Source organism: Sturnira hondurensis, unplaced genomic scaffold (assembly GCF_014824575.4).
Source record: "Sturnira hondurensis isolate 20B ecotype Veracruz unplaced genomic scaffold, ASM1482457v3 Scaffold0007797, whole genome shotgun sequence".
Classification (NCBI taxonomy): Eukaryota; Metazoa; Chordata; class Mammalia; order Chiroptera; family Phyllostomidae; genus Sturnira; species Sturnira hondurensis.
Genome location: NW_028080428.1, coordinates 1059639 through 1078980, shown reverse-complemented (window position 1 = coordinate 1078980; position 19342 = coordinate 1059639). Strand labels below are relative to the sequence as shown.

General features: G+C 58.2%; 3 protein-coding genes across 7 annotated transcripts; 1 reads left to right on the top strand and 2 right to left on the bottom strand.

Moving 5' to 3' along the window:
- Nucleotides 1-131: 131 nt before the first annotated feature.
- On the bottom strand, nt 132-2692 carry NUDT22 (nudix hydrolase 22). The gene is made up of 5 exons (XM_037053025.1): nt 1879-2692; nt 1453-1551; nt 838-935; nt 603-696; nt 132-298 (listed from the first exon to the last, which is right to left on the bottom strand). Exons 1-5 carry the CDS (start codon nt 2356-2358, stop codon nt 197-199), a joined length of 873 nt encoding a protein of 290 aa, XP_036908920.1. The 5' UTR covers nt 2359-2692; the 3' UTR covers nt 132-196.
- Nucleotides 2693-2792: 100 nt separating this feature from the next.
- TRPT1 (tRNA phosphotransferase 1) lies at nt 2793-5160 on the top strand. 5 transcript variants are annotated; one of them, XM_037053028.1, is made up of 8 exons: nt 2793-2968; nt 3160-3242; nt 3493-3574; nt 4075-4244; nt 4334-4508; nt 4623-4742; nt 4817-4927; nt 5034-5160. In XM_037053028.1, exons 2-8 carry the CDS (start codon nt 3171-3173, stop codon nt 5123-5125), a joined length of 822 nt encoding a protein of 273 aa, XP_036908923.1. In that variant the 5' UTR covers nt 2793-2968; nt 3160-3170; the 3' UTR covers nt 5126-5160. The 5 variants fall into 5 exon arrangements, with proteins under 5 accessions (XP_036908923.1, XP_036908924.1, XP_036908926.1 ...); XM_037053029.1 differs by having other exon boundaries at nt 2793-3029; nt 3162-3242; XM_037053031.1 differs by lacking the exon at nt 2793-2968 and having other exon boundaries at nt 3036-3242; nt 4686-4742.
- Nucleotides 5096-18500, bottom strand: FERMT3 (FERM domain containing kindlin 3). Its single transcript, XM_037053024.1, has 15 exons — nt 17739-18500; nt 16997-17169; nt 15159-15392; nt 14829-14948; nt 14560-14728; nt 14248-14350; nt 8202-8309; nt 7904-8038; nt 7760-7809; nt 7531-7655; nt 7289-7395; nt 6924-7157; nt 6451-6575; nt 5793-5934; nt 5096-5681 (listed from the first exon to the last, which is right to left on the bottom strand). The coding sequence occupies exons 2-15, from the start codon at nt 17154-17156 to the stop codon at nt 5502-5504; spliced, it is 1992 nt and encodes a 663-aa protein (XP_036908919.1). The 5' UTR covers nt 17157-17169; nt 17739-18500; the 3' UTR covers nt 5096-5501.
- Between the last annotated feature and the right edge of the window lie 842 nt (nt 18501-19342).

Below are 19342 nucleotides of genomic sequence, written 5' to 3'. Positions count from 1 at the left end.
GTATGCAGAGGGCAGTACTGAGGCTGGGCTTCCACCCCCCCTCCCCTCAGGTCATTTGTCCTGTCTCTCTCACCCGCAGGCTCTCTCAGCGGCTCCTCTCTGTCTCATGGAAACAGCACATATCAACGGAATCCAAGAATAAAGTCCTTTATTGTCTTTCGAGCTGTGGTGATAGATCTGGGGACCCTAAAGTGATTCAGGTGGAACTTCCCTGGACCTGGTTGTAGAGGAAGATGGCGCCTTTGGCAGAGGGACAGAGTTCGGCCCACATTTCAGTCTCCTGCAACCTCTTCACTTTCTGTGGGGAGACAGTGAGAGCCAGACACGTTGCCCTGGCGTCTTTTGCAGGAGTTGTGCCCAGAGTTCTGAACCTCAGAGCCCTGTACAGCCCCTAAGGAGACATGTTAAAGAGGCTGACCAGGTCCCCGGCCCTCTCCCCTGGGCTCTGGGCATCCCCAGTGAGGCCTCCTGGCGCTGCAGAAAAGCTCTGAGAGATCTGGGAGCCCTGTATGACCCCACCCATTGAGACGAACGTGCATCGCCGGGCCTCTGCAAGTCCCAACCCCAGCTCCTCGTCCAAGCAAGACTTTGCCACCTCACACCTGTGTCTCCACAAAGATAATTCCCGTGGACTCATGTGCCTCCGGTCCCCCACTCATGTAATGCTTCCTCACTTGCTGAGAGGTCAGGCTGCACCTGGACAAGAAAGACATAAGAATGGCCTGGTGAGTGCCCAGCCCCTGGAGGGTCCTTGTGGAGCCCCAGCTGTCTTAGTCCTGCCCCTCAACCACCCACCCATCTCAGGACCCAGGACCCTGTCCCCCAGAGGTCACTCACTGGACGTAGAACTCGGCACTGGCACGGCCTGCACTGGTCTCATTGCGCGCGATGCCCAATAACTGCGGCTGGCTCAGGGTGAGGAGTGGCAGGTTCACCTGGGGCCAGGGTCCCACCTGTCAGTGCTGACCGCCCACATCCCTGCCCCTCTCAGTGGAGGTCAGCACATGCATTACCCCAGTGCTACAGCATTTTACAGTTTGTAGCTCTAGTGTCCAGGATCGCAGGATGTTGGATCTTGGGCCCATTCATTTTCCAGATGGGAAAACCAGAACCAGAGATTGGATAATTTGCCCAGAGTCACACAAGGGAAGTCGATAAATTGACTTCCAGTTAGGTAACTGGGGTTTGTTGTTTCTTTTCAACAAACCTGGGGGGAGTAGGCATGACATTTGTCATTGTTCACATTGTAAAGAGGAAGAACCTAATGCACACAGAAATGGCGGATAGAATTCCACTCCAAGTGTGCCCAGTTGCAAAGCCAAGCTCTTCCCTCAATGCCACATGCCTGCAGACCCTTGCACCAGCCCAGACTGAGGTTGTGGAATTCTGGTACGTTCTGTTCTACAACCTCCCTCCTAGTCCACCACCCTGACCTGGCCACCCCTCACTCACCTCGTCACAGATCTCCTGGAGGACACTGGAGAAGAGTTCGTGCACCACCAGCTCCCCAGGGAGGTCCTTGTGCAGAGGGCTGTCACCAGGGCACAGGGCCTGTGAGAGGTGAGGCTCAGCCCACTCCCCACCTCTTCTTGCCCTGCCTTCCCACATGCTCGCTGGCCCTGAGGGCACAGTGTGAGAGTGTTGGTAGCCTCCTCGCCCAGGCTCTCCTTTTCCAAAGGGACAACCAGAGGTCCAGCTAGGTCCTTGCTCCCAGTCCCTAGCTTCTGACAGGTCTGGGGAAAGGATCGGTGGGGAGGCTGAGGGGCTCCCTTGAGCAGAGACTTGCAGAGAAGTACCAGACTAATTCCCCCTCTGAGGAATGGGGGGGAAACGAGCTCTCTGGGTTGCTGCGCCTTTGCACCCAGCCTGGCATCTTACCTGAGGCTCAGGGTGCCCACCAGGCACGTCCATCAGGCCAGGGGCCTCAGCCACCCGCTGGGAGCGGCGCAGGAAGACAAGGAAGTCATCCGCAGTGGTCAGCGCAGCGCCCACTCCCAGAGGGTCTGCCAGGTAGGCTTGCTTGTCACCCCAGTCAGCAGCTCCCTGCTGTTGAAGCCAGGCAGCTGAGCTGGCCCAGTTGGTGCCCAGAAAGTCTCGGTAGGAAGTAAGGCCCAGGTGCAGGAGCAGCTGTGGCCCCTGCGAGCCAGTGGGCGCCAGGGCGGCAGAGTGCAGGCGGAACTTGGGAGCATCAAAGAGCCAGGGCTGGGCCTGTAACCGGCTCTCCCAGACGGCAGCGATGGCCTTGTCCCCTCCTGGCAGTGGACGACGGTCGTGGGCTGGACTCAGCTCAGCCCGTACTTGCTGCTCTGGCAGTCCACCCGGTGGGCACTGCAGCAGCAGAGACACCTCCGGGTCCATAGTCTGGACAGGGCAGCTGTGGGGAAGGTCACAGCCAGGTCTGTCACCATGGGGTACCTACAGCCACCGACAGACCTACTGAGGATACTTCCAGTCCTTTTGAAAGTCCCTGGGCAGTAAAGTGTCTTACCATCCAGCAGGAGCCCGAGACTCCTGCTGTCAGACATTCCTGGGACTCCAGGTCACCCCTACCACCCGGAGGTCCTCTTCCAGTCACCCCCTGATGTCCATGTCTCCCAAACCCAGGGGTCCTGCTTCCAACCCTAGACTCCTAGGAACCCCTCCCAGTGATCGGAAGCTTCAGACCCTAGTCGGTACTCACGTTAACTCAGCCCGCGGTCTCCGCCCCCTCCCCCCCCAGCGGAAGTGCCCGCCCCTCCTTCCAGGGCTTTTCATTGGCCGGTTTCTGCGCTCCGGAGCTTGCGCAGGCAGCCGCCTCGCAGTGGGAGGCGGTGAGCCTAGCGATCTGTTCTCCCAGCTCCTGTTCCTTCTGCTGTGGATCGGCCGCCCACTTAGTCTGGGCGCCGGCCCCGCCTCCTCAGGCCCGCCTCGCGAGCCTGCAGCGCGGGGGCTCGGCTTTGCTGGACACCGTGGCTGACAGTGTCACCTTGGGCAAGTCTTGCCTGTGGGCCTCAGTGTTCCTTTCTGCACCGGGGAGTTGAGGGTGGGAGGTGAATTTAATGAGCTGAGTACCCCCCACCCCCACCCCAAGCTCTCACCTCTTGAGGCTTTTTGACTTTCTGGGCAGGGGTGGGGTCATGGGACGGCTTTTCACAGTCCCCACAGGCCACTGCTCCCCACGGGTTTTGATCATGAACTCTGGAGAGAAGAAGCAGGAAGCAGCAGGGCCCAGGGGTAGAAGGGCTCACAGACCCCGGGAACAGGTGCGTTCCCCGCCCCTCACCCCTACCCCCCTGCCCCCGTGGTGGAAAGGGGAGGTGAGGGGACTCAGTCTTGGCTCGATGGGAAATGCCGATGGGGTGGGACTGGTGGCTGACGGGTCACACCGTTCTCTGCAGAACACAGGGACTCTCTCTCCCTCTGGTCTCCGCCTGCAGCAGGTCACTCAGTGTTCAGGGTGGGCAGCAAGGCAGGATCATCACGGGGACCAGGGCCACCTCTGGACTCTTGTAGGACCGAGATGTCCAGCTGTCCAAGGCGCTGTCCTATGCCCTGCGCCACGGGGCCCTGAAGCTGGGGCTTCCCATGGGGCCTGGTAAGTGAGGGGCCTGGAGGGGGGGCTCCAGTTCAGGGAGCAGTGTGAGCCTGTTTGTAACTTCTCTCCCCCATGGCTCCCACCGTGGCCCTGTGGGGACGGCATGCAAGCAAGGTACCTCCCTCCATTTACAGGGAAGACCCAGAGCCCAATACCATGTTTGGGGCAAACTGGGAAAGGAGCCTCTGGGCATAAACCCTTATCCCCAAAGTGAGCATGGGGTTGGGGTGGGGGTACACAGGAGGCTTACTGAGTATCCACCCTGAGCTGGGACTGTGCTAAAAAGGGTCACTTTATCTTTGGGGCCCTCCAGGAGGCAGAGCCTATTCCATGGTCAGTTGGGGAAACTGAGGCTTGGAGAGGGAAGACTTTCCCAAGGTCACACCAGTGACCCCTTGTGACCCTTAAGCCCAGGCTCTGTTCTGGTCATCTGTGTCTCCCCCAGTAACTCTGGCTCAGGCTAGAGAGGTTCAGCCCCTAAGCACCCCGTGTGCCCACAGGCGGCTTCGTGCCCCTGGGCACCCTCCTGCAGCTGCCCCAGTTCCGCAGCTTCTCAGCTGAAGATGTGCAGCGCGTGGTGGACACCAATGGGAAGCAGCGGTTTGCCCTGCAGCCCGGAGACCCCAGCACGGGCCCTCTCATCCGGGCCAATCAGGGTCACTCCCTGCAGGTGGGGGCTAACAGGACAAGTGGGAGAGCCAGGCGGGACCCCTGCCTGGGAGGGGGTCTCACTGCTGCCCACCCCCTGACCTGTACTAGGTACCTGAGTTGGAGCTGATGCCCCTGGAGACCCCACAGGACCTGCCCCTGACGCTTGTCCATGGCACATTCTGGAAGTACTGGCCCTCCATCCTGCTCAAGGGCCTGTCCTGCCGGGGAAGGACGCACATCCACCTGGCCACAGGACTGCCTGGGGACCCTGGTGTCATCAGTGGTCAGTGCCCCCCCCCAGACTCCCACCCACTCTCCTCCCAGGCCCCCCTCCAGAGCCACCCCATACCCTGTGTGCAGTGGCACCCTCTTCTGCCCACTGAGTCCAGCTCCCCAGCCTGGCCAGGTTCAATAACTACAGCCCCAGGCACCACAGACCCCAGTCCAGGTGTCCCTGCAGGTATGCGGCCAAACTGCGAAGTGGCCTTGTTCATCAGTGGGCCCCTGGCCCTGGCAGGTGAGTCTGGGCACAGCAGGAGTGGCCCGGGGCCTGCAGAGAGGGCCTGGCTGCATCACCGGCTCTGTGCGCAGATGGAATCCCCTTCTTCCGCTCTGCCAACGGGGTGATCCTGACTCCAGGGAATGCTGATGGCTTCCTGCTTCCCAAGTACTTCAAGGAGGCTCTGCAGCTACGCCCTACCCGTGAGAGCCTCCACTGCACCCTGTTCTGTGCCTGAAGCCTATGCCCTTTGCCTCTCTCCTGGCTGACTTCCGTCTCTCGTTCTCTAACCCACTGTCTCTGTCTCAGGAAAGCCCCTCTCCTTGGCTGGTACTGAAGAGACACAACGTCCGAGCACTCCCACGCACAGCTCCAGGGCAAGGAGGATGATCCAACAATAAAATACTTATTTTAAAATAAGAAATGTAAAAGATAACAAAAAAGAAACTCCAGTGTGAAACCACAAATTGTCATCCTGTAGCTATAGCCCATCTTCCTTGCGTGCTCAGGGACGGCAGTGGGGTCGGGGGTGTCGGTCTCCACCACTCAGACCAGGGAAGGGCGGTGTTGGGGCTCTCAGGGCCCACCGTCCCTCGCCCAGGGGAGGGCAGAGTCTGGCCCAGCCCGGTCCCTGGTCGGCACAAAGCCAGTGACAGTCAATGAACGTGCCCAGCTCAGCGCATGTCTGGAGAAGGTGTGGGCAGTGAGTCCCAGTGCGTGTGGGCTTTGGAGTGGCCATGGCAGGTGGTGAGCAGGACAGAGGCAGCAGGACAGACCTCAGAAGGCCTCATGGCCTCCTGTGAGCTGCAGGAAGAGGTCCTCGTCCAGCTCCTCCCCTCGGGCGCGCTCCCGTGTCGACAGGAAAATGTAGCCGCCTATGTACTCGTGCACAATGCGGCAGCTGGCAGATATGCAGCTGAAAGCCACGTTGATGTGTTCATCAAACTCGATGGCTACCTGCAGGGCGGGCGGTTAGAGGGGCAGGTGGGATGCGGGCCCAGGCCCTGCTCAGCTCTGGCTGGGTCTGGCCCGGCCCCGGCCCCGCCCTCACCCCCATTCCGGGCCCACCTGCCGGATGTCCCAGTTGACGTTCCACTGGCGCATGTTGCTGAAGCGCCAGGTCTTGACCACGTCGCCCACTGCCAAGTCGATGCGGATCAGTCGGTTGTTGGCGATGCCCAGGATCTCATCTTTCCTGCTGCCCTTGAACCTGGTCCCCAGGAGGGCAGAGTGTGAGCGAGGGCGCCGCCCTGCGGGGCCCTGGAGCCTGCTCACACAGCCTGGCGTGGTGCTCAGGAGCAGGCTGTGCAAGTAAGTCCCTTCAGCTCTCTGGGCCTCAGCTTCCTCATCTGGAGTGTGGGAGTCAATCAGTATAATCACCACAACATTTAGGAGCGTCAGGCAAATAGTCCATGCCTTTATACAACTTTCGTATATCATCGTCATCTTTGCTGGCTTGGAAAACAGGTGGAGGGGCTGTCCCTATCCTAGCAGCCAGCGTCAGCCCTGTCCCACAGACCAGCTGACCCAGGCCGGAGAGGGATGGCGTCAGGACGGAGCTGGTTCTCCTCCCGGCCTAACTTTTGTGTGTTTGCTGTGGGGGCACGGGTGGGGGTGGGGGGCACAGGGCACCCTGTGGAGGGTCTACCCACAGAGGACAAGAAAGGAGGCATCAGGGTGCAAACCCCAGGCAGTGAGTGAGGGCGGAGAGGAGCAGGGCTCTTACCTGACCACGACATAGGAGATGCCGAAGTCGGGCAGGGACTGCCAGGCCTGGATGAAGCGCAGCTGGGCCTCTGCCAGTGAGAGTTGCGCCACGTTCTGGTGAGCTTCCAGGATCCGGGGGGTGAGCTGCAGGACCATGCTGGTGAGGGCTTCCAAAGTCCCTGAGTCCCCCTGCCTGTCCCCATCAGGGAGACAGGATGCTAAGCCTAAGGCAGGGGCAGCGCCCACTGTGGGGCCACCCAAGTGCTTCCTCTTCCCACTGTGAGCTGAGCCAGGCCCTAAGGTTGGCGTAGGAAGCTGGACTGTGAGCCTCTCTCCTCTGGGCGGAGACCAGCACACTCAGGCCGAGGGACATGGGTGAGAGAAGGAATGTGTGAGCGCATGGCTTTTCAGAGAAAGTTGCTATGGAGATCCAGGGGCCAAGGCTGGCCAGGTAAATGCTGTGGTCTTTCCCACCCCCACACCCTGTGGCACCTGTTTGGCCTTGAACTTTCGCTGGAAGCGGGGTGCAACAAGGCCATAAGGGTTGAGGCCCTCAGGGGAGGCATCGGGTCCCTGGGGTTGGTTGCCTGAGCCCCCAGTGCCCGTCCGCTGCAGGCTGAGGAAGGCCAGGATGGCCTGCACCTCGCTGGCGTAGCTGCTGTCCGCCATGGTTCGGCCCTTGGAGGCCAGTCGGCAGCCGGCCATCCAGCGGGCGTACTGCTGCTCCTAGGGTGGGAGGTGGGAGGGTGGTGAGGGGCCAGCTGGGCTCCCGTTCAGCTCACGGCCCCTCCACCGCCCCACAGCCGGCCTAGCCGCCCACCCCCCCACCCCCCCTCCCCGGGCACAGCGGCGCTCACATCCTGGCAGCGCAGGTAGATCTCACTCATGCCCTCCGGGGAGGGCACCAGGAGTTTGATGCAGAATTTCTGGCCGGACACGTTGACGTCAGGGACCACCTCACAGCCTGCAGGGAGGAGAGGGGTGGGCTAGGAGGCCAGCGAGGGGAAGCCCTGCCTGTGATGCCCCTGGGAAAGGCCAGCCCTAGTCTGCCTGAGAACACAGCCTGTTCCCCGGGCCCACCCGGCCTTCCCACACTCACCCTTGAGGTTGAGTTGCTGAACGGGGTCCCCCGGGGCTTCATCCTGGCTCTTGTAGTAGGACAGCGTGGTCTCCTTGAACACCACCCAGTGCTGGCGGTACCCCTTCAGGGTGAGCTTTCTGGGCCTGAGGGTGAGGTGCAGGTGGGGACCAGCCGCCTTCCTCCCTCCTCTCTGTCTCTTTACACTGGGCCCCTCCCGCCGGGCTGCCGACGCTGCCCCCCAACTCACCGGAAGATGCGGAGGTGGTCCTTCAGCTCGGGGATGGTGGTGAGGCTGTCCTGGGGACGAGGGGAGTCAGAGGGGCCGGCTCTGGGCCTGGCCCCGCCCCCGGGCCTGGCCCCGCCCCCGCCCCCTGACCAGAGGCCATCTCACCAGCACATCCGTGCGCGCTGATCCCTCCAGCTTCACCTCCAGGTTGTTCAGGGCTGCGTCTAGGTCGTCCAGTCCCGGGTCTGTGCCTGTCGGTTCGCTGGCCTCCCCGCTCTGGGACAGCTTGTTGATGTGGTACTGGGTGGGGCATGTGGCCAGGGAGGGCTCAGCAGGCAGCCCGTTCGCCCGACCATACCCTGAGCTGGGCTTCCCAAGAGATGGGGCCCCACCCTGGGAGATTCTTCCTGCCTGGGACGGGCCTGTGCCCCTGCCACCCCGAGCCCCAAGGCCTGCCCGGCACCTGCAGGGCTGCAAACACCATCATCTCCTCCTCGGTGCAGTCGATCTCCTCCAGCAGCAGGTCCCACCGAGCCTGCTCATACAGCTGGGTCAGCCGCACCGGGTCCATCTGGAGCCATGGGAGGGGGAAGCTGGGTTGGCCAGGCGTCGAGAGCCCTGCACACCCCATGTGCCCGGCCTGTGAGCCCGCACCCTCAGCCTGCCCTCTGTGCTGTGGCAAGCTTGTTCATTGGCCCCACACAGGCCTTAGAGCCTGTCTGCCCCACCTGCCCAGGTAAGTGGCACCTTTTTCCTTCTAGACCTTTCCATACAGATGTTGATTATACATCTGCTGTGTGCCCCGCCGCATTCTGCCGAAGGGGATGTGGCAAACCCATCGATGAATAGGTAACGTGATTCAGGAATTCAATAGGAGCCATAGAGGAAATAGCTGCCCGGGGCGGGCTCGGTCATGCCGTTGGGTGAGGACACCCAAGTTCTGTGACTGAGAATGGGACTGGGTCGCAGGGAGCGCATCCACAGGAGGAAGCCTTCCCCGAGAAGGTGACATACTGTGCTGAGATGTGGAGAAAGACAATGGGCCACTAAAGGGAAGACTGATGGGAAGGAACAGGGAGTCACAGCTCGAAGGGGGATCCCAGGTACCTATCGAAGCCCAAGCCCACACTCCCTCTGAAACCCACCAAAATTGATAGCAAAGGCACAGAAAAGGTAAACCGGAAAGGACAAAGGAGAGTGAGGCCTAGAGTGGGTAAGAGGCAGAGTTTTGGAAGCTGAGAAGGAAAATGGGGATGGGAACCGGTTGCTGGGGTCTTGCAGTCTCCCCTCTTGCTCTGTTGCAAAGGCACCGATGAGCTTTGAAAGTAAGAGAAAGCAAACAGCAAAAAGAACAAAGACCTGGACCAAGGTATCCAGCCCACGTGGAGGGCCTCAGGACAGGCTCTGGACGGTAGTCTCCTGGGTGAGAGGCAAGGATGGACTGAAACGAGGACTGTAGAAAGTACACAAAAGGAGCAGGTCCCTCTCCACTCCCTGCAGCCAAGTGACAGCCAGCTGGCACCTGGCAGAGCCAGAGATTTTCTCTCTGAGATGCTGAGGCAGAGGTAGGTGCCCCTGCGTTTGGTACTTCAGGCACAGCTGGAAGGGGTGGTACAAGGTGCTGGGGACAGATAATTAAGAGAAGGCTGGCATTCTGAGAGGTGAGACACCCTGGCTCTTCCCCACTTGTCACCCAGGACACCGGCAGTGAGCCTTCTATGCCCAGCTGGGAGATCGGAAGGTTCAGTGCTGAGAAACGGACGCGCCAAAAGGAAAACCCCGCAGAAGGTGGCATTCCTGCCCTGGCACCCCCAGGAGGTTCCCCAAAATACCGAGCCCTATGCATGCACTCTGGGTTCCTACCGGGTTTATAAGAGCCTTCCCTGTAAATAGGAAAGGACTTGCAAGGATCCCCCACCTTCATGGAAAGCTGCTAGCATGCACCACAGAGACCGAGACAAACGGGAAGAAAAGAGATTTGGAGAAAATAAAGACCACGGAGGGAGAGAAGAAGACTTCCAACACTAGTCAAAATCCTTGTAGGGACAAAAATGCTGCACCCATAAAGCAAGAAGAGGAGGCTATTTTAAAAAGGAACATAATCATAAACTTAGAGTAGTTAAGACTCTGTGGCCTTGACAACGAGAAGCAAACTGACCAGTGGAACCAAAGAGTCAGAGAGGCCCAAACACGGATGCTCACCTGACTCGGGACAAAGGTGACGCTGCAGTCACGAGAGAGGATGCTCTTTACCGTGAACGACACTGGGTCTGTCGGGTGGCCCTGGCGAGAATTTATTTGTGCTCCTACCTCACGCCATATACCAACATCAATTCCCGATGGATTGCAGGTCAAATGTGAAAGTTAAAACAAAGCCTTCAGAGAAAAGTAAGATTACATCTTTGAGATCTCAATGCAGAAAAAAAGATTCCTTAGACAGGCCACAAAAGATGTTAATCATAAAAGAAGAAATATAAATCAGAGTATATTAAAATTAGGAATTTTGCTTATCAAAATAAACCATTAAAGTGCTCACTTTGGCAGCACGTATACAAAATAAACCTTTAAGCCCTGGCTGGTGTGGTTCAGTGGATTGAGTGCCAGCCTGCAAACCAAAGGGTCTCCGGTTCGATTCCCAGTCAGGGCACACGCCTGGGCTGCGGGCCAGGTCCCCAATAGGGGGGCGCGTGAGAGGCAACCATTCACTGATGTTTCTCTCCCTCCCTTCCCCTCCTAAAAATAAATGAAATCTGGAAAAAAAATAAACCATTGAGAGAATACGTATTCACGATATATGTATCTGACAAAGTACTCATCTACCAACTGCATAAAGAACAGCTAGGAATATGAAAAAGACAAGCAAGTCCTTACAAAAATTGGCAAAAAACTTGAACAGAAACTTCACACAAGAGGATTTCCAACTGGCTAATGGCCATATGTAAAAGGGCTCAACTTCATCAGTCATCAAGGAAGTGTGAATTACAGCCACGTAAAAGGCACGTCACGGCCGTCATGGCCGGGTGTGGAGGGGTGACTGCAAACGGGCACCAGAGAACTTTTGGGGTTGACGGAAACGTTCTAGAATGTTCTAAAACTGGGCTGTGGTGACAGTTGCACAATTGTATAAATTTACTAAAAATAAGCACTGCTTACAATGGGTGATTTTTATAGCATATAAATTATATTTCAGTAAAGCTGTTTTAAAAAACACACAAATGGAAAACCACATGAGATAACTTCACACATCTACGGAATGGTTACAGTGGAAAAGATAAGAAACACCACATGAGCCCTGGCTGGTGTGGTTCAGTGGGCTGAGTGCTGGCTTACGAACCAAAGGGACACCAGTTCGATTCCCAGTCAGGGCGCATGCCTGGGTTGGGGGCCAGGTCCTCAGGAGGGGACAGGTGAGAGGCAACCACACATTGATGTTTCTCTCCCTCTCTTTCTCCTTCCCTTCCCCTCTCTCTAAAAAAGAAAGAAAGAAAATATTTTTTAAAAAAAAGAACACTCGGAAATAAGAGCTCTTGGAATTTAAAAATACAGCTGCAGAGATTAAACCTCCAGAAAGTAGAACAAAAGGACAACGAGCTTAAAAATAAGAAAAGATAAATATCTGATTTCTTCCTTTGAAAAATCAGTCCAGGAAGTCAAATATCTACTAGATCCCTGAAAAAAAAAAAAGAACAGGAACTGGAGGGGAAAAATTACTGAAGAAATTCTAAAGGGCATATTTCCAGACCTGAAGGACCCAGGTTTCCAATTTGAAAGGGCTCAGCAAGTGTGCAGAAAGATCCACACCACAGAGACGTTTGGAACACCAAGAGATAAAGAGAAGATTTTTTAAAGTTTCGGATACCCGATCCCTCCCTCCGAGGAATCGAACAAACGTGTGCATTGCATAGAGAAAGGTTGAAAAAAATGGCATCAAGTTTTCAACAGCGACACTGGGAACAAGAGGACCACAGGAAGGTGCTTCAGACTTTGGCTGGAAAATGTTTCCGACTCAGAATTCTATACCTCGCCAAACTGTCATGTGAGCGAGCGCAGAATTCTGACCTTCGCAGACAGGCAGAGGTTCAAACTGTTTAAGTCTCACATACCCTTCCAGGGGAAGCTATTGAAATATATGCTCCATCAGAGTGAGGGAGTCGGTCGAGAGACAGGAGCAGGGGTGGTCCAGGAGCCAAGAAGCCCCAGGGGGCCTTCCCCCGGGGAACAGGGGAGGGAAGACCGAGAGAAGTTGCGCGGTGGGCACCGAACGCTACGGTTCCATGGTCCCCAGAAGGGAATCACACCGACTGGTGTCCTGATGTGGTCAACCATTCTGAGAGAAGCGTTTTTGTCCGGTTGCAGTCTTAGAGGGCCTTGGCCGTGGACCGCTCCACCTCAACCCTCGGTGACAAGCTACAGTCCCTGATAGCCTGTTGGGGTCTCTTTTCAAACTGAGCACAAACAGACAATGAGTAGAAAAATAGGTTAATAAAAATATAGCAATTGTGAACTATAAAAAACATGACCAAGAAAGGAAATATCTTTACTCTGTGGCTTGGCTAAGAACACTATTTATATGTGTCACTATTTATAGCCACGATCATGCTGTTTTTAACCCCAAACTATAGCACAGCTCCATAAAAATGAACAAAGCACAGTGCCGACGAGTGTGGCTGAGTGGGTTGGGTGTCATTCTGCAAAGCGAAAGGTCGAGGGTTCAGCTCCCAGTCGCCCGCCAGGTCCCTGGCTGTGGGTGTGCGACCGATACCTGATCGAGGTTTCTCTCCCTCTCTCCTCCCTCCCTCCCCCTCCCTAAAAAGAAATAAGTAACATCTTTCTGAAACAATAAATAAACACAGCACAGCACGGGTGCACCTGGAAAACATGGTCCTAAGTTAAAGAAGCCAGACACGAGGAGCCTCACGGCATGAAAAGTCCAGGACAGGCAAAGCTATAGAGACTGAAAGGAGATTAGAAGTTGCCTGGGGAGTGCGGGGAATAAACGGGGAGTGCCTGTGAATGAGCATGCGATTTCCCCGGTGTGTTCTCGAACCGGTTGTGGCGATGGCCGCACAACTCTGTGAATATGATACAAACCATTGCCTCAGACATTGCCGGTGGGCAAATTGTATGATACATGAGTTATTTCTCAATATAGCATCGAAACGACAACCGCAGCAACGAGTGCCACAGTGCGCCGGGGGGGGGGGGGGGGGGGGGGGNGGGGGGGGGGGGGGGGGGGGGGGGGGGGGGCTTCAGCGTGCCAACTGGCGGGTGCGCAGCAGTGAGGGGAGATGGGAGAATCCTGTCGTTGAGGTTCTTGGACTACAGGTGAAGCAGCAATGTGACCGGGTGGCAATTCTGTACGTGTACTATGACCCCTACAGCAACGACTTAAAAAAGAAAGCACAGCTACCAAGCTAATATAAAGGAAATAAAATGGCCCTGGCTGGCGTAGCTCAGTGGATTGAGCCCGGGCCTGCGAACCAGACGATCGCGGTTCGATTCCCAGTCAGGGCACATGCCTGGGCTGCAGGCCAGTTCCTTGCAGGCTAACTACCAGCAGGGGATGCACAAAAGGCAACCATACATTGATGTTTCTCTCCCTCTCTCCTTCCCCTCTAAAGATAAATAAAGAAATAAAGTCTTAAAAAAAAAGGAAATAAAATGGAATCATGAAAACTATCGAACCCAAGAAGGTAGGAGAGGCAAGAGAAGGGAGCAAGAAAGTCCCCCGGGGAAAGGCGTGGGCAGGGCCAGATCAGCCTGGGCCTCCGGGAGTGGCAGCTGGGGCCACGGCAGCCTTTTAGGCAGGAGTGATGTGGCCTAAGGTGCGTTTGCGAGGGTTCCTTCCAGAGCTGGGGGGAGGGGGAGGCCCAGAGGAGAGGAAGGTGTGGTAGGAGGGCTATGGTGCGGCTGGACAGAGGACAGAGAGGAGCCGGTGGTTTGGGATTTCAGTTTGAGGGACCATCAGCAGGACCCCAGGAGGGGTGGGGTGGGAGGCAGAGGGAAGGATCCAGAACGTGTTAAGTCTGGGTTTTGCAATGAATCCGTGAGGGGCAGGAGGAGCTGCCTGTGGGGTTTTGGTGGTTTTTCAGAGGGCTGCATGGAGGCTGTTGGTTGCCAGTGGGGACAGTCGGCCTGGAGGGACGGATGCACACTGGCACCTGCCTCAAAGCCTGGTTCCCTCACTCAGTTCTGTCCCTGTAGGTCCCAGGGCCACCTGCACCCCAGGAAGCCTTCCCTGAGCCCAGGTGCTAGGCGTCTCCCACCTGAGCAGGCTTCCCAGGGGCCCTCACCACTGTCCATGTGGATCAGTGATCATTTTCCCCCTAATGCCCTTGGCCTCAGCCCAGATCCAGTGCTGTGTTAGCAGAGTTAATAAATGAATATGGATGGACAAGTGGACAGAGACAGACACCCACAGGTCTCTAACATTTCCAGAGCCCCAACCCCTGGACCTAGCTCCCCATGGCTCATCGGCCCAGACCCCGCGGGTCCCTGACCCGGCCCACCTTAGGGTCCAGGTCGAAGAAGCTGTAGTACTTGAAGCGCAGCCAGAGCGTGTCCCCAGACTTGATGTCCTGCTGCATGAGGCACCGTGACGAGTCCAGCCACCTGGGCCGTGGCACAAGCAGGGGTCAGGGCTGAGCCAGGCACAGTGCTGGGGCAGGGTGGGGGGCTGGGCAGGCAGCTTGCGGGCAAGCACACACATAGAGGGAAGGCCCGGGACCAGGAGGCGTGGATTTGGGGTGAGCAGGGCACGCAGGGTGGGAGCCGTTGGCGGTGGGATATGGCCCCAGGCAAAGACCCGGCGGGCAGTGCACCTGCTGTGGAGCTGGGTCTTGTCCAACAGGGAGCTGGGCCGAGGCAGGCGCTGGAGCAGGAGGGGGTCGGGTGGCGGCTGTGGCCGGCTCAGCATGTGGTAGCAGGCCTCCGTCTGCACACTGTCTGAGAAGTGGGCTGGCATCCCCCGGAACAACGCAGGGGCCACGCCTGGAGAGCAGGTTGGGGTCAGCAAGGCCCTGCCCCCAGCCCTGGGCCTCATAGGCCTGTCCCCTGCACCCAGCCCCTGGCCCACCCAGCCAGTGCTCACCCCCAGCTAGGACGACCTTGGTCAGGTCATACACCTCCTCCTCCGGCTCTTTCTCCTTCTTCTTCTTTTCCTTCTTCTCAGGAGCACGGAGCAGAGACAGCTCCTCAGGGTGCCGGATACCTGTGGGAAGCTGCGGCCTCAGCAGGCACCAGGAGCTGCTTTGTTCCCTGCCACCCCCTGCCATGGGCACTTTGGGGCAGGTCACAGCCCTGAGGCAGTATGGGGGCCACAGCAGCAAGGACAACAGGACGATAGCTGGGCTTGTGAAGAGGGAACAGCCCCCTGCAGGAACCTGGCAGCATGGCAAGGTGGGGACCATTGAGGACTCACTGAGCAGGCGGCAGATGGCAGCCACAGCCTGGAAGAGGGGCTGGGAGAAGCTGGTCCGCAGGCGCACTGCTCGGCGATTAGGCAGCCGCAGGATGACAGGCCGGTGCTGGGGCCCAAAGAAGAGGCGGGCGTCGGCCAGGATCCCGTACTTGTCCAGCGTCCAGTGGGTCTGCAGCAGCCATCGCCTTTTCTGCTCCCACCAAATGGCGTGGTCCGACCAGTCCTGCTTGCGATCTGTGGGACCACAGGAAAAGGGGGCAGCGCCCATCAGCCTCAGAGGGCCCTGCCGCCAGCCCCAAGGCTGAGCACCCGCTTAGGGTTTGGAGGCCTCTGATGACTGCCCCTCTCCTGCCCAAGCCAAGGACAGGGCCAGGCTGGGTTGGCTTGGGATCTAGGACAAGGTCATGGCAAAATGGCTCTTGGCTGGCTAACTCTGCTCAGCCTTCTAGGCTCAGTTGCTACATCACTTCCTAGAGAGTTCCCAACCTAGAATCTGTGTGCCCCAATCTTAATGCCCCCACCTCACGCACTCCAGCCCGCTGGGATCCCCCATGCAGGCCCTTGTGTGCCCCTGAAAACCCTGGCCCACTGCCCCTACCCCTGGCATTTCCGGGAGCTCGGGGCAGAGGTTATGGCAGGGCCCAGGGTTGTGCCTGGCACACAAGAGCAAGCACTCCTGCTTAGTGGGTCCTAGTTCTGTGACCTTGGCCAAGCCCTTAACCTCTCTGTGCCTCAGCTTTGTAGTTAGTAAGATGTGGGCCGTGGGTCACCCTGGCCCCGTGGACACCGAGCAAACGCCCCTCGGCTGAGCATCAGTAGATGCCCGGTGCACTAAGGAGTGCGTGGGAACAGGAGGGCTGGGCACGATGTCCCCATTGCAGGGGGTGGGAGCTGAAGGGACTAAGCTCGGAGAGCCCTGCACTGGTGGAGGAGTGGGGTCTGTCTGTCTCCCTGTCGAGGCCTCCTGCTTTGCTCCGCGCCGTGCCCCAGGGCCAACCAGGTCTCCACTACTCAGCCCCCAGTCTCGGTCCAAGGGACCTTCCCTTCCCAACTTCTGCTTTTCACCGTCTCCTTGGGCCCTGGCCTCTGGGAGGCTCCCCTCAGCACCTCAGCCCTTTGGCCAGACCGTTCTGGGGCCCTGTGCCGTCCACCTGACCTCCCCCAGAGGCATGTGGGGGGTTTGGGCGGGCTGGGCCTGAGGAGACCCACCCACCCCCAGGCCGCATGGGCTCCCAGCTGGGCCTATCACTCCCTGGCCTGGCCTCCAGCTCTGGCTATCGGAATGTGCTCTCCGTCTCCCAGGAAGGGGCAGTCCCCACCCCGGCCGGGAAAGATGATGAGATGTCCCTGGCCCTGCTCCTTTCAATGGCTGATACCACAGGCTGCTCTGCTGTAACTTCCTGTGGGGGCAGGGCCCTCCCACCCAGGCTGGGCCTGGCACCCGCCTGCTTGCTGAGGCTTCCGCCTGGGGGAGGAGGTGTGGGAGGAGGCTCTCAGGCCCCCAGGAGCCCTGTCTGGTCTCAAAGCCCCCATAATGTGGCCTCTTCCTCAGCCCAGGCACAGCCGCTTCTGCTCCCCAGCAGTGGGGAAATGGAGGACTGTGGCCGGATCTGCTCTCTGGGGACTTAGCAGAACCAGCTGGGGTGGGAGGAAGGAAGGGAAGACTTGGGAGGGGGGAAATAGGGGAGATGTCTTTTTTGGAACCAAATGATTAAGCTGGTGCCTGAGTCACTGTGACACTCTTATCGAGCGCTGTGCAGCAGGGAAGCGCCATGGTACCGCAGCCGGACCCGTCCCCCCGGGTGCTGAGGTCACCAGCAGGGCCGGGGGACACTCACTGATCTCCTCCACAATCTTCAGGAGCACCCCGCCGATGTGTGACTCCCCGGTGACCCGCAGGGTGACCGACTCCGCCTCGGGGTCCTCCTCTCCCACAAACACCCGCAGCTCCCAGGACGAGTCGATGTAGTCCCCCGTGGCCGTCTTCATGCCCGCCATGGCTGCGGTGGCGCTGCGGATGGGGTGGGGAGGAAACAAAGTGGCCAAGGTGCTGTGCCTGGTGGGCTGCTTCAAGAAGAGGAGGCCCCACGGTGCCCTGGGCAGGCACAGGGGCAGAGCAAACCTGCAGGCCATGCCCCGTGGCGGCAGCAAGACTCAGGGTGCCGAGTTGTTCCAGGCAGACCCTCCCATTGTCGCAATGGGAGAGCTGCAAGGACCCTCAGAGACCATGTGGTCCGACCCACTGCCATCTCTCAGACGGGAAGACCGAGGCCCGGTGGGAGTAAGAAGGGCCTCCTCAGGAGCACCCAGCTGGATGGCAGGGCTGGGCACAGCCTCCATCTCTCCTCCTGGCCACAGCTCGCTCCGAGTCTGCAGTGGCAGCTGCCCACTCTGGAAATGGCTGTCAGCACAGGTCAGGAAAGAATCGCAGTCCTGGCCCAAAGCTGAGACCCAGACATCCTGGGCAAGCCGAGGCCTCTCTGGGGCAGTGGGAAGTCCACCTCTCCAGGCTCCGCATGGACGGGCCATGCTGGGCCGAGGGGCTGTGGGAGGGCGAGCAAGAGAAGGGCCCCAGCTTACCTTGCTGGCGACGGGTTGGGGCGGCAGGTGGAGTTGGAGCACCAGCCACTCTTGACCTCGGCCTGAACGCCTGGAGGCTACAGAGCTTCCTTCTCCTCTGCTTTCTCTTCAGAGCTTCCTTCAGAGGGCAGCCCTTGCCTTCTTAATCAGGGCGGGCTCAGCCCCTCCCCAGGGCGGGTTGGTGACTCTGGGTGCAGGAAGCAAACTGCCAGCTACCGCTAAGGGCCCCAGGGTGGCCCCGCCTTGGCTCCCCGTGAGCACACAAGGCAAGGGAGGCAGCTGGTGGACCCATCACAGAAGGGTCTCCTCATTGGCACGGTTGCTCAGATCAAGAGAAGCCACCAATCTGTTCCGAGTTCCGTGGGAAGCCATCTCTCATTTCCAACCTGTCAAGAAGGGTGGCTTTGGGCCACGTAACATCACCAGGATGCCAAGGTCAGCCTTGGGACTGAAAAGATTGGATCCAGGTTATTTAGGACTTGGCAGGTCAAGTTGGCTCAAGACCCAATGTCTCTTTGTCGTCAGATACTTGAAGAAGGCTCAAGGAAGAACAAATTCTTTAAGTCTTTCCTGTCCCCAGTTAAGGGTCTCTATTTCCAAACTTGTCCATCTCAGAGATGCCCCAGAACACAGCTGAACAAAATTGGCCCATCACTCGTGACCACCCTCCCCCACGCCTCCAGGGAAGGCTTCAAACCTGCCACCCTTCACCATCTCACCTGCAAGGACCCTCATCCCCAGTACACCAGCAGCTCCGTCTTGCCAAGTCCCTCCTCAGATGTGACCTCAGAGGGTCCCTGGTAGCCCATCTCTGCCCTCCTGCCCTCACCCCAGCCCACACTGGGATGTTAGCTTTGGGAGCAAAGCTTTGGGAGAGCCAGGCTGTGGTTTGCTCCTGGCTCCCAGCAGGTATCTGGCCTTTGCAGCTCAGTTTAGGGTTGGAGAGAACTGAGCCTCGACAGTAGCACTAAAGGCGCAGCAGAACCCCTGGGGAGGGCAGGCTTTCCAAACTGTGCCACCCAGGTGGGGGCGGAGCCTGCGGGGATTCCCGGGGGGAAAGCCAGTTTATGCAAAGTCAAGGGAGCAGGAAGTGCAGCCAGCTGCTGGCCTCAGCGGCTTCCTAGCCCAGCAAGTTTCTCCTGGAGCAAAAGAGGAAGTTTTACTCTGGCCCCCGCAGTAGCCCTGGTTGGAGTTTGTTGGAGTTTAGAGTTTCTTGCAACCATGAAAAAATGTAATTGAAAGCTATTACTTTAAGCCCAGTTGTGAGCAGTGACTTCTTTAAAAACGAAAACATCTAGTCAAGGACAAATTTGATCTAAAAGGCAGGTCCCAAGCAACTCCCGTAGTGGCAGTCGTTTTGGTTCTTGGGTGGAATCGAGTGTTCTCTGGGTCCAGGGGGTTCTGGTTTGAGACTAGGGTGCGAACTGCCTGCCAGCGCCGGAGTCACCTGAGGGGTCGGAATCTGGAATCTGGCCCCTCGGCCTCCGGGTGGGAGTTGCTGTTGCTTTCAGCGGTTCCTTGAGCCGGCAGCACCACCCAGTGGCCACCTCGGGGAAGCAGTGGAAGCGAGACAAGCTCACGCTGACCCACTCAAAGGGCCCTGG

What these genes read in the sequence shown, in the direction of transcription:
- NUDT22 (XM_037053025.1), bottom strand. Translation starts at nt 2,358, where the DNA reads ATGGACCCGGAGGTGTCTCTGCTGCTGCAGTGCCCACCGGGTGGACTG. An exon ending in AGTGCCGAGTTCTACGTCCA is followed by an intron (nt 697 to 837) that starts GTGAGTGACCTC and finishes TTTCTTGTCCAG; the next exon opens with GTGCAGCCTGACCTCTCAGC. An exon ending in TTATCTTTGTGGAGACACAG is followed by an intron (nt 299 to 602) that starts GTGTGAGGTGGC and finishes GTCTCCCCACAG; the next exon opens with AAAGTGAAGAGGTTGCAGGA.
- TRPT1 (XM_037053026.1), top strand. Translation starts at nt 3,117, where the DNA reads ATGGGACGGCTTTTCACAGTCCCCACAGGCCACTGCTCCCCACGGGTT. An exon ending in ATCAGGGTCACTCCCTGCAG is followed by an intron (nt 4,245 to 4,333) that starts GTGGGGGCTAAC and finishes GACCTGTACTAG; the next exon opens with GTACCTGAGTTGGAGCTGAT. An exon ending in TGGGCCCCTGGCCCTGGCAG is followed by an intron (nt 4,743 to 4,816) that starts GTGAGTCTGGGC and finishes CTCTGTGCGCAG; the next exon opens with ATGGAATCCCCTTCTTCCGC.
- FERMT3 (XM_037053024.1), bottom strand. Translation starts at nt 17,156, where the DNA reads ATGGCGGGCATGAAGACGGCCACGGGGGACTACATCGACTCGTCCTGG. An exon ending in CAAGGTCGTCCTAGCTGGGG is followed by an intron (nt 14,729 to 14,828) that starts GTGAGCACTGGC and finishes CCTGCTCTCCAG; the next exon opens with GCGTGGCCCCTGCGTTGTTC. An exon ending in ATCTCCTATGTCGTGGTCAG is followed by an intron (nt 5,935 to 6,450) that starts GTAAGAGCCCTG and finishes CCTGGGGACCAG; the next exon opens with GTTCAAGGGCAGCAGGAAAG.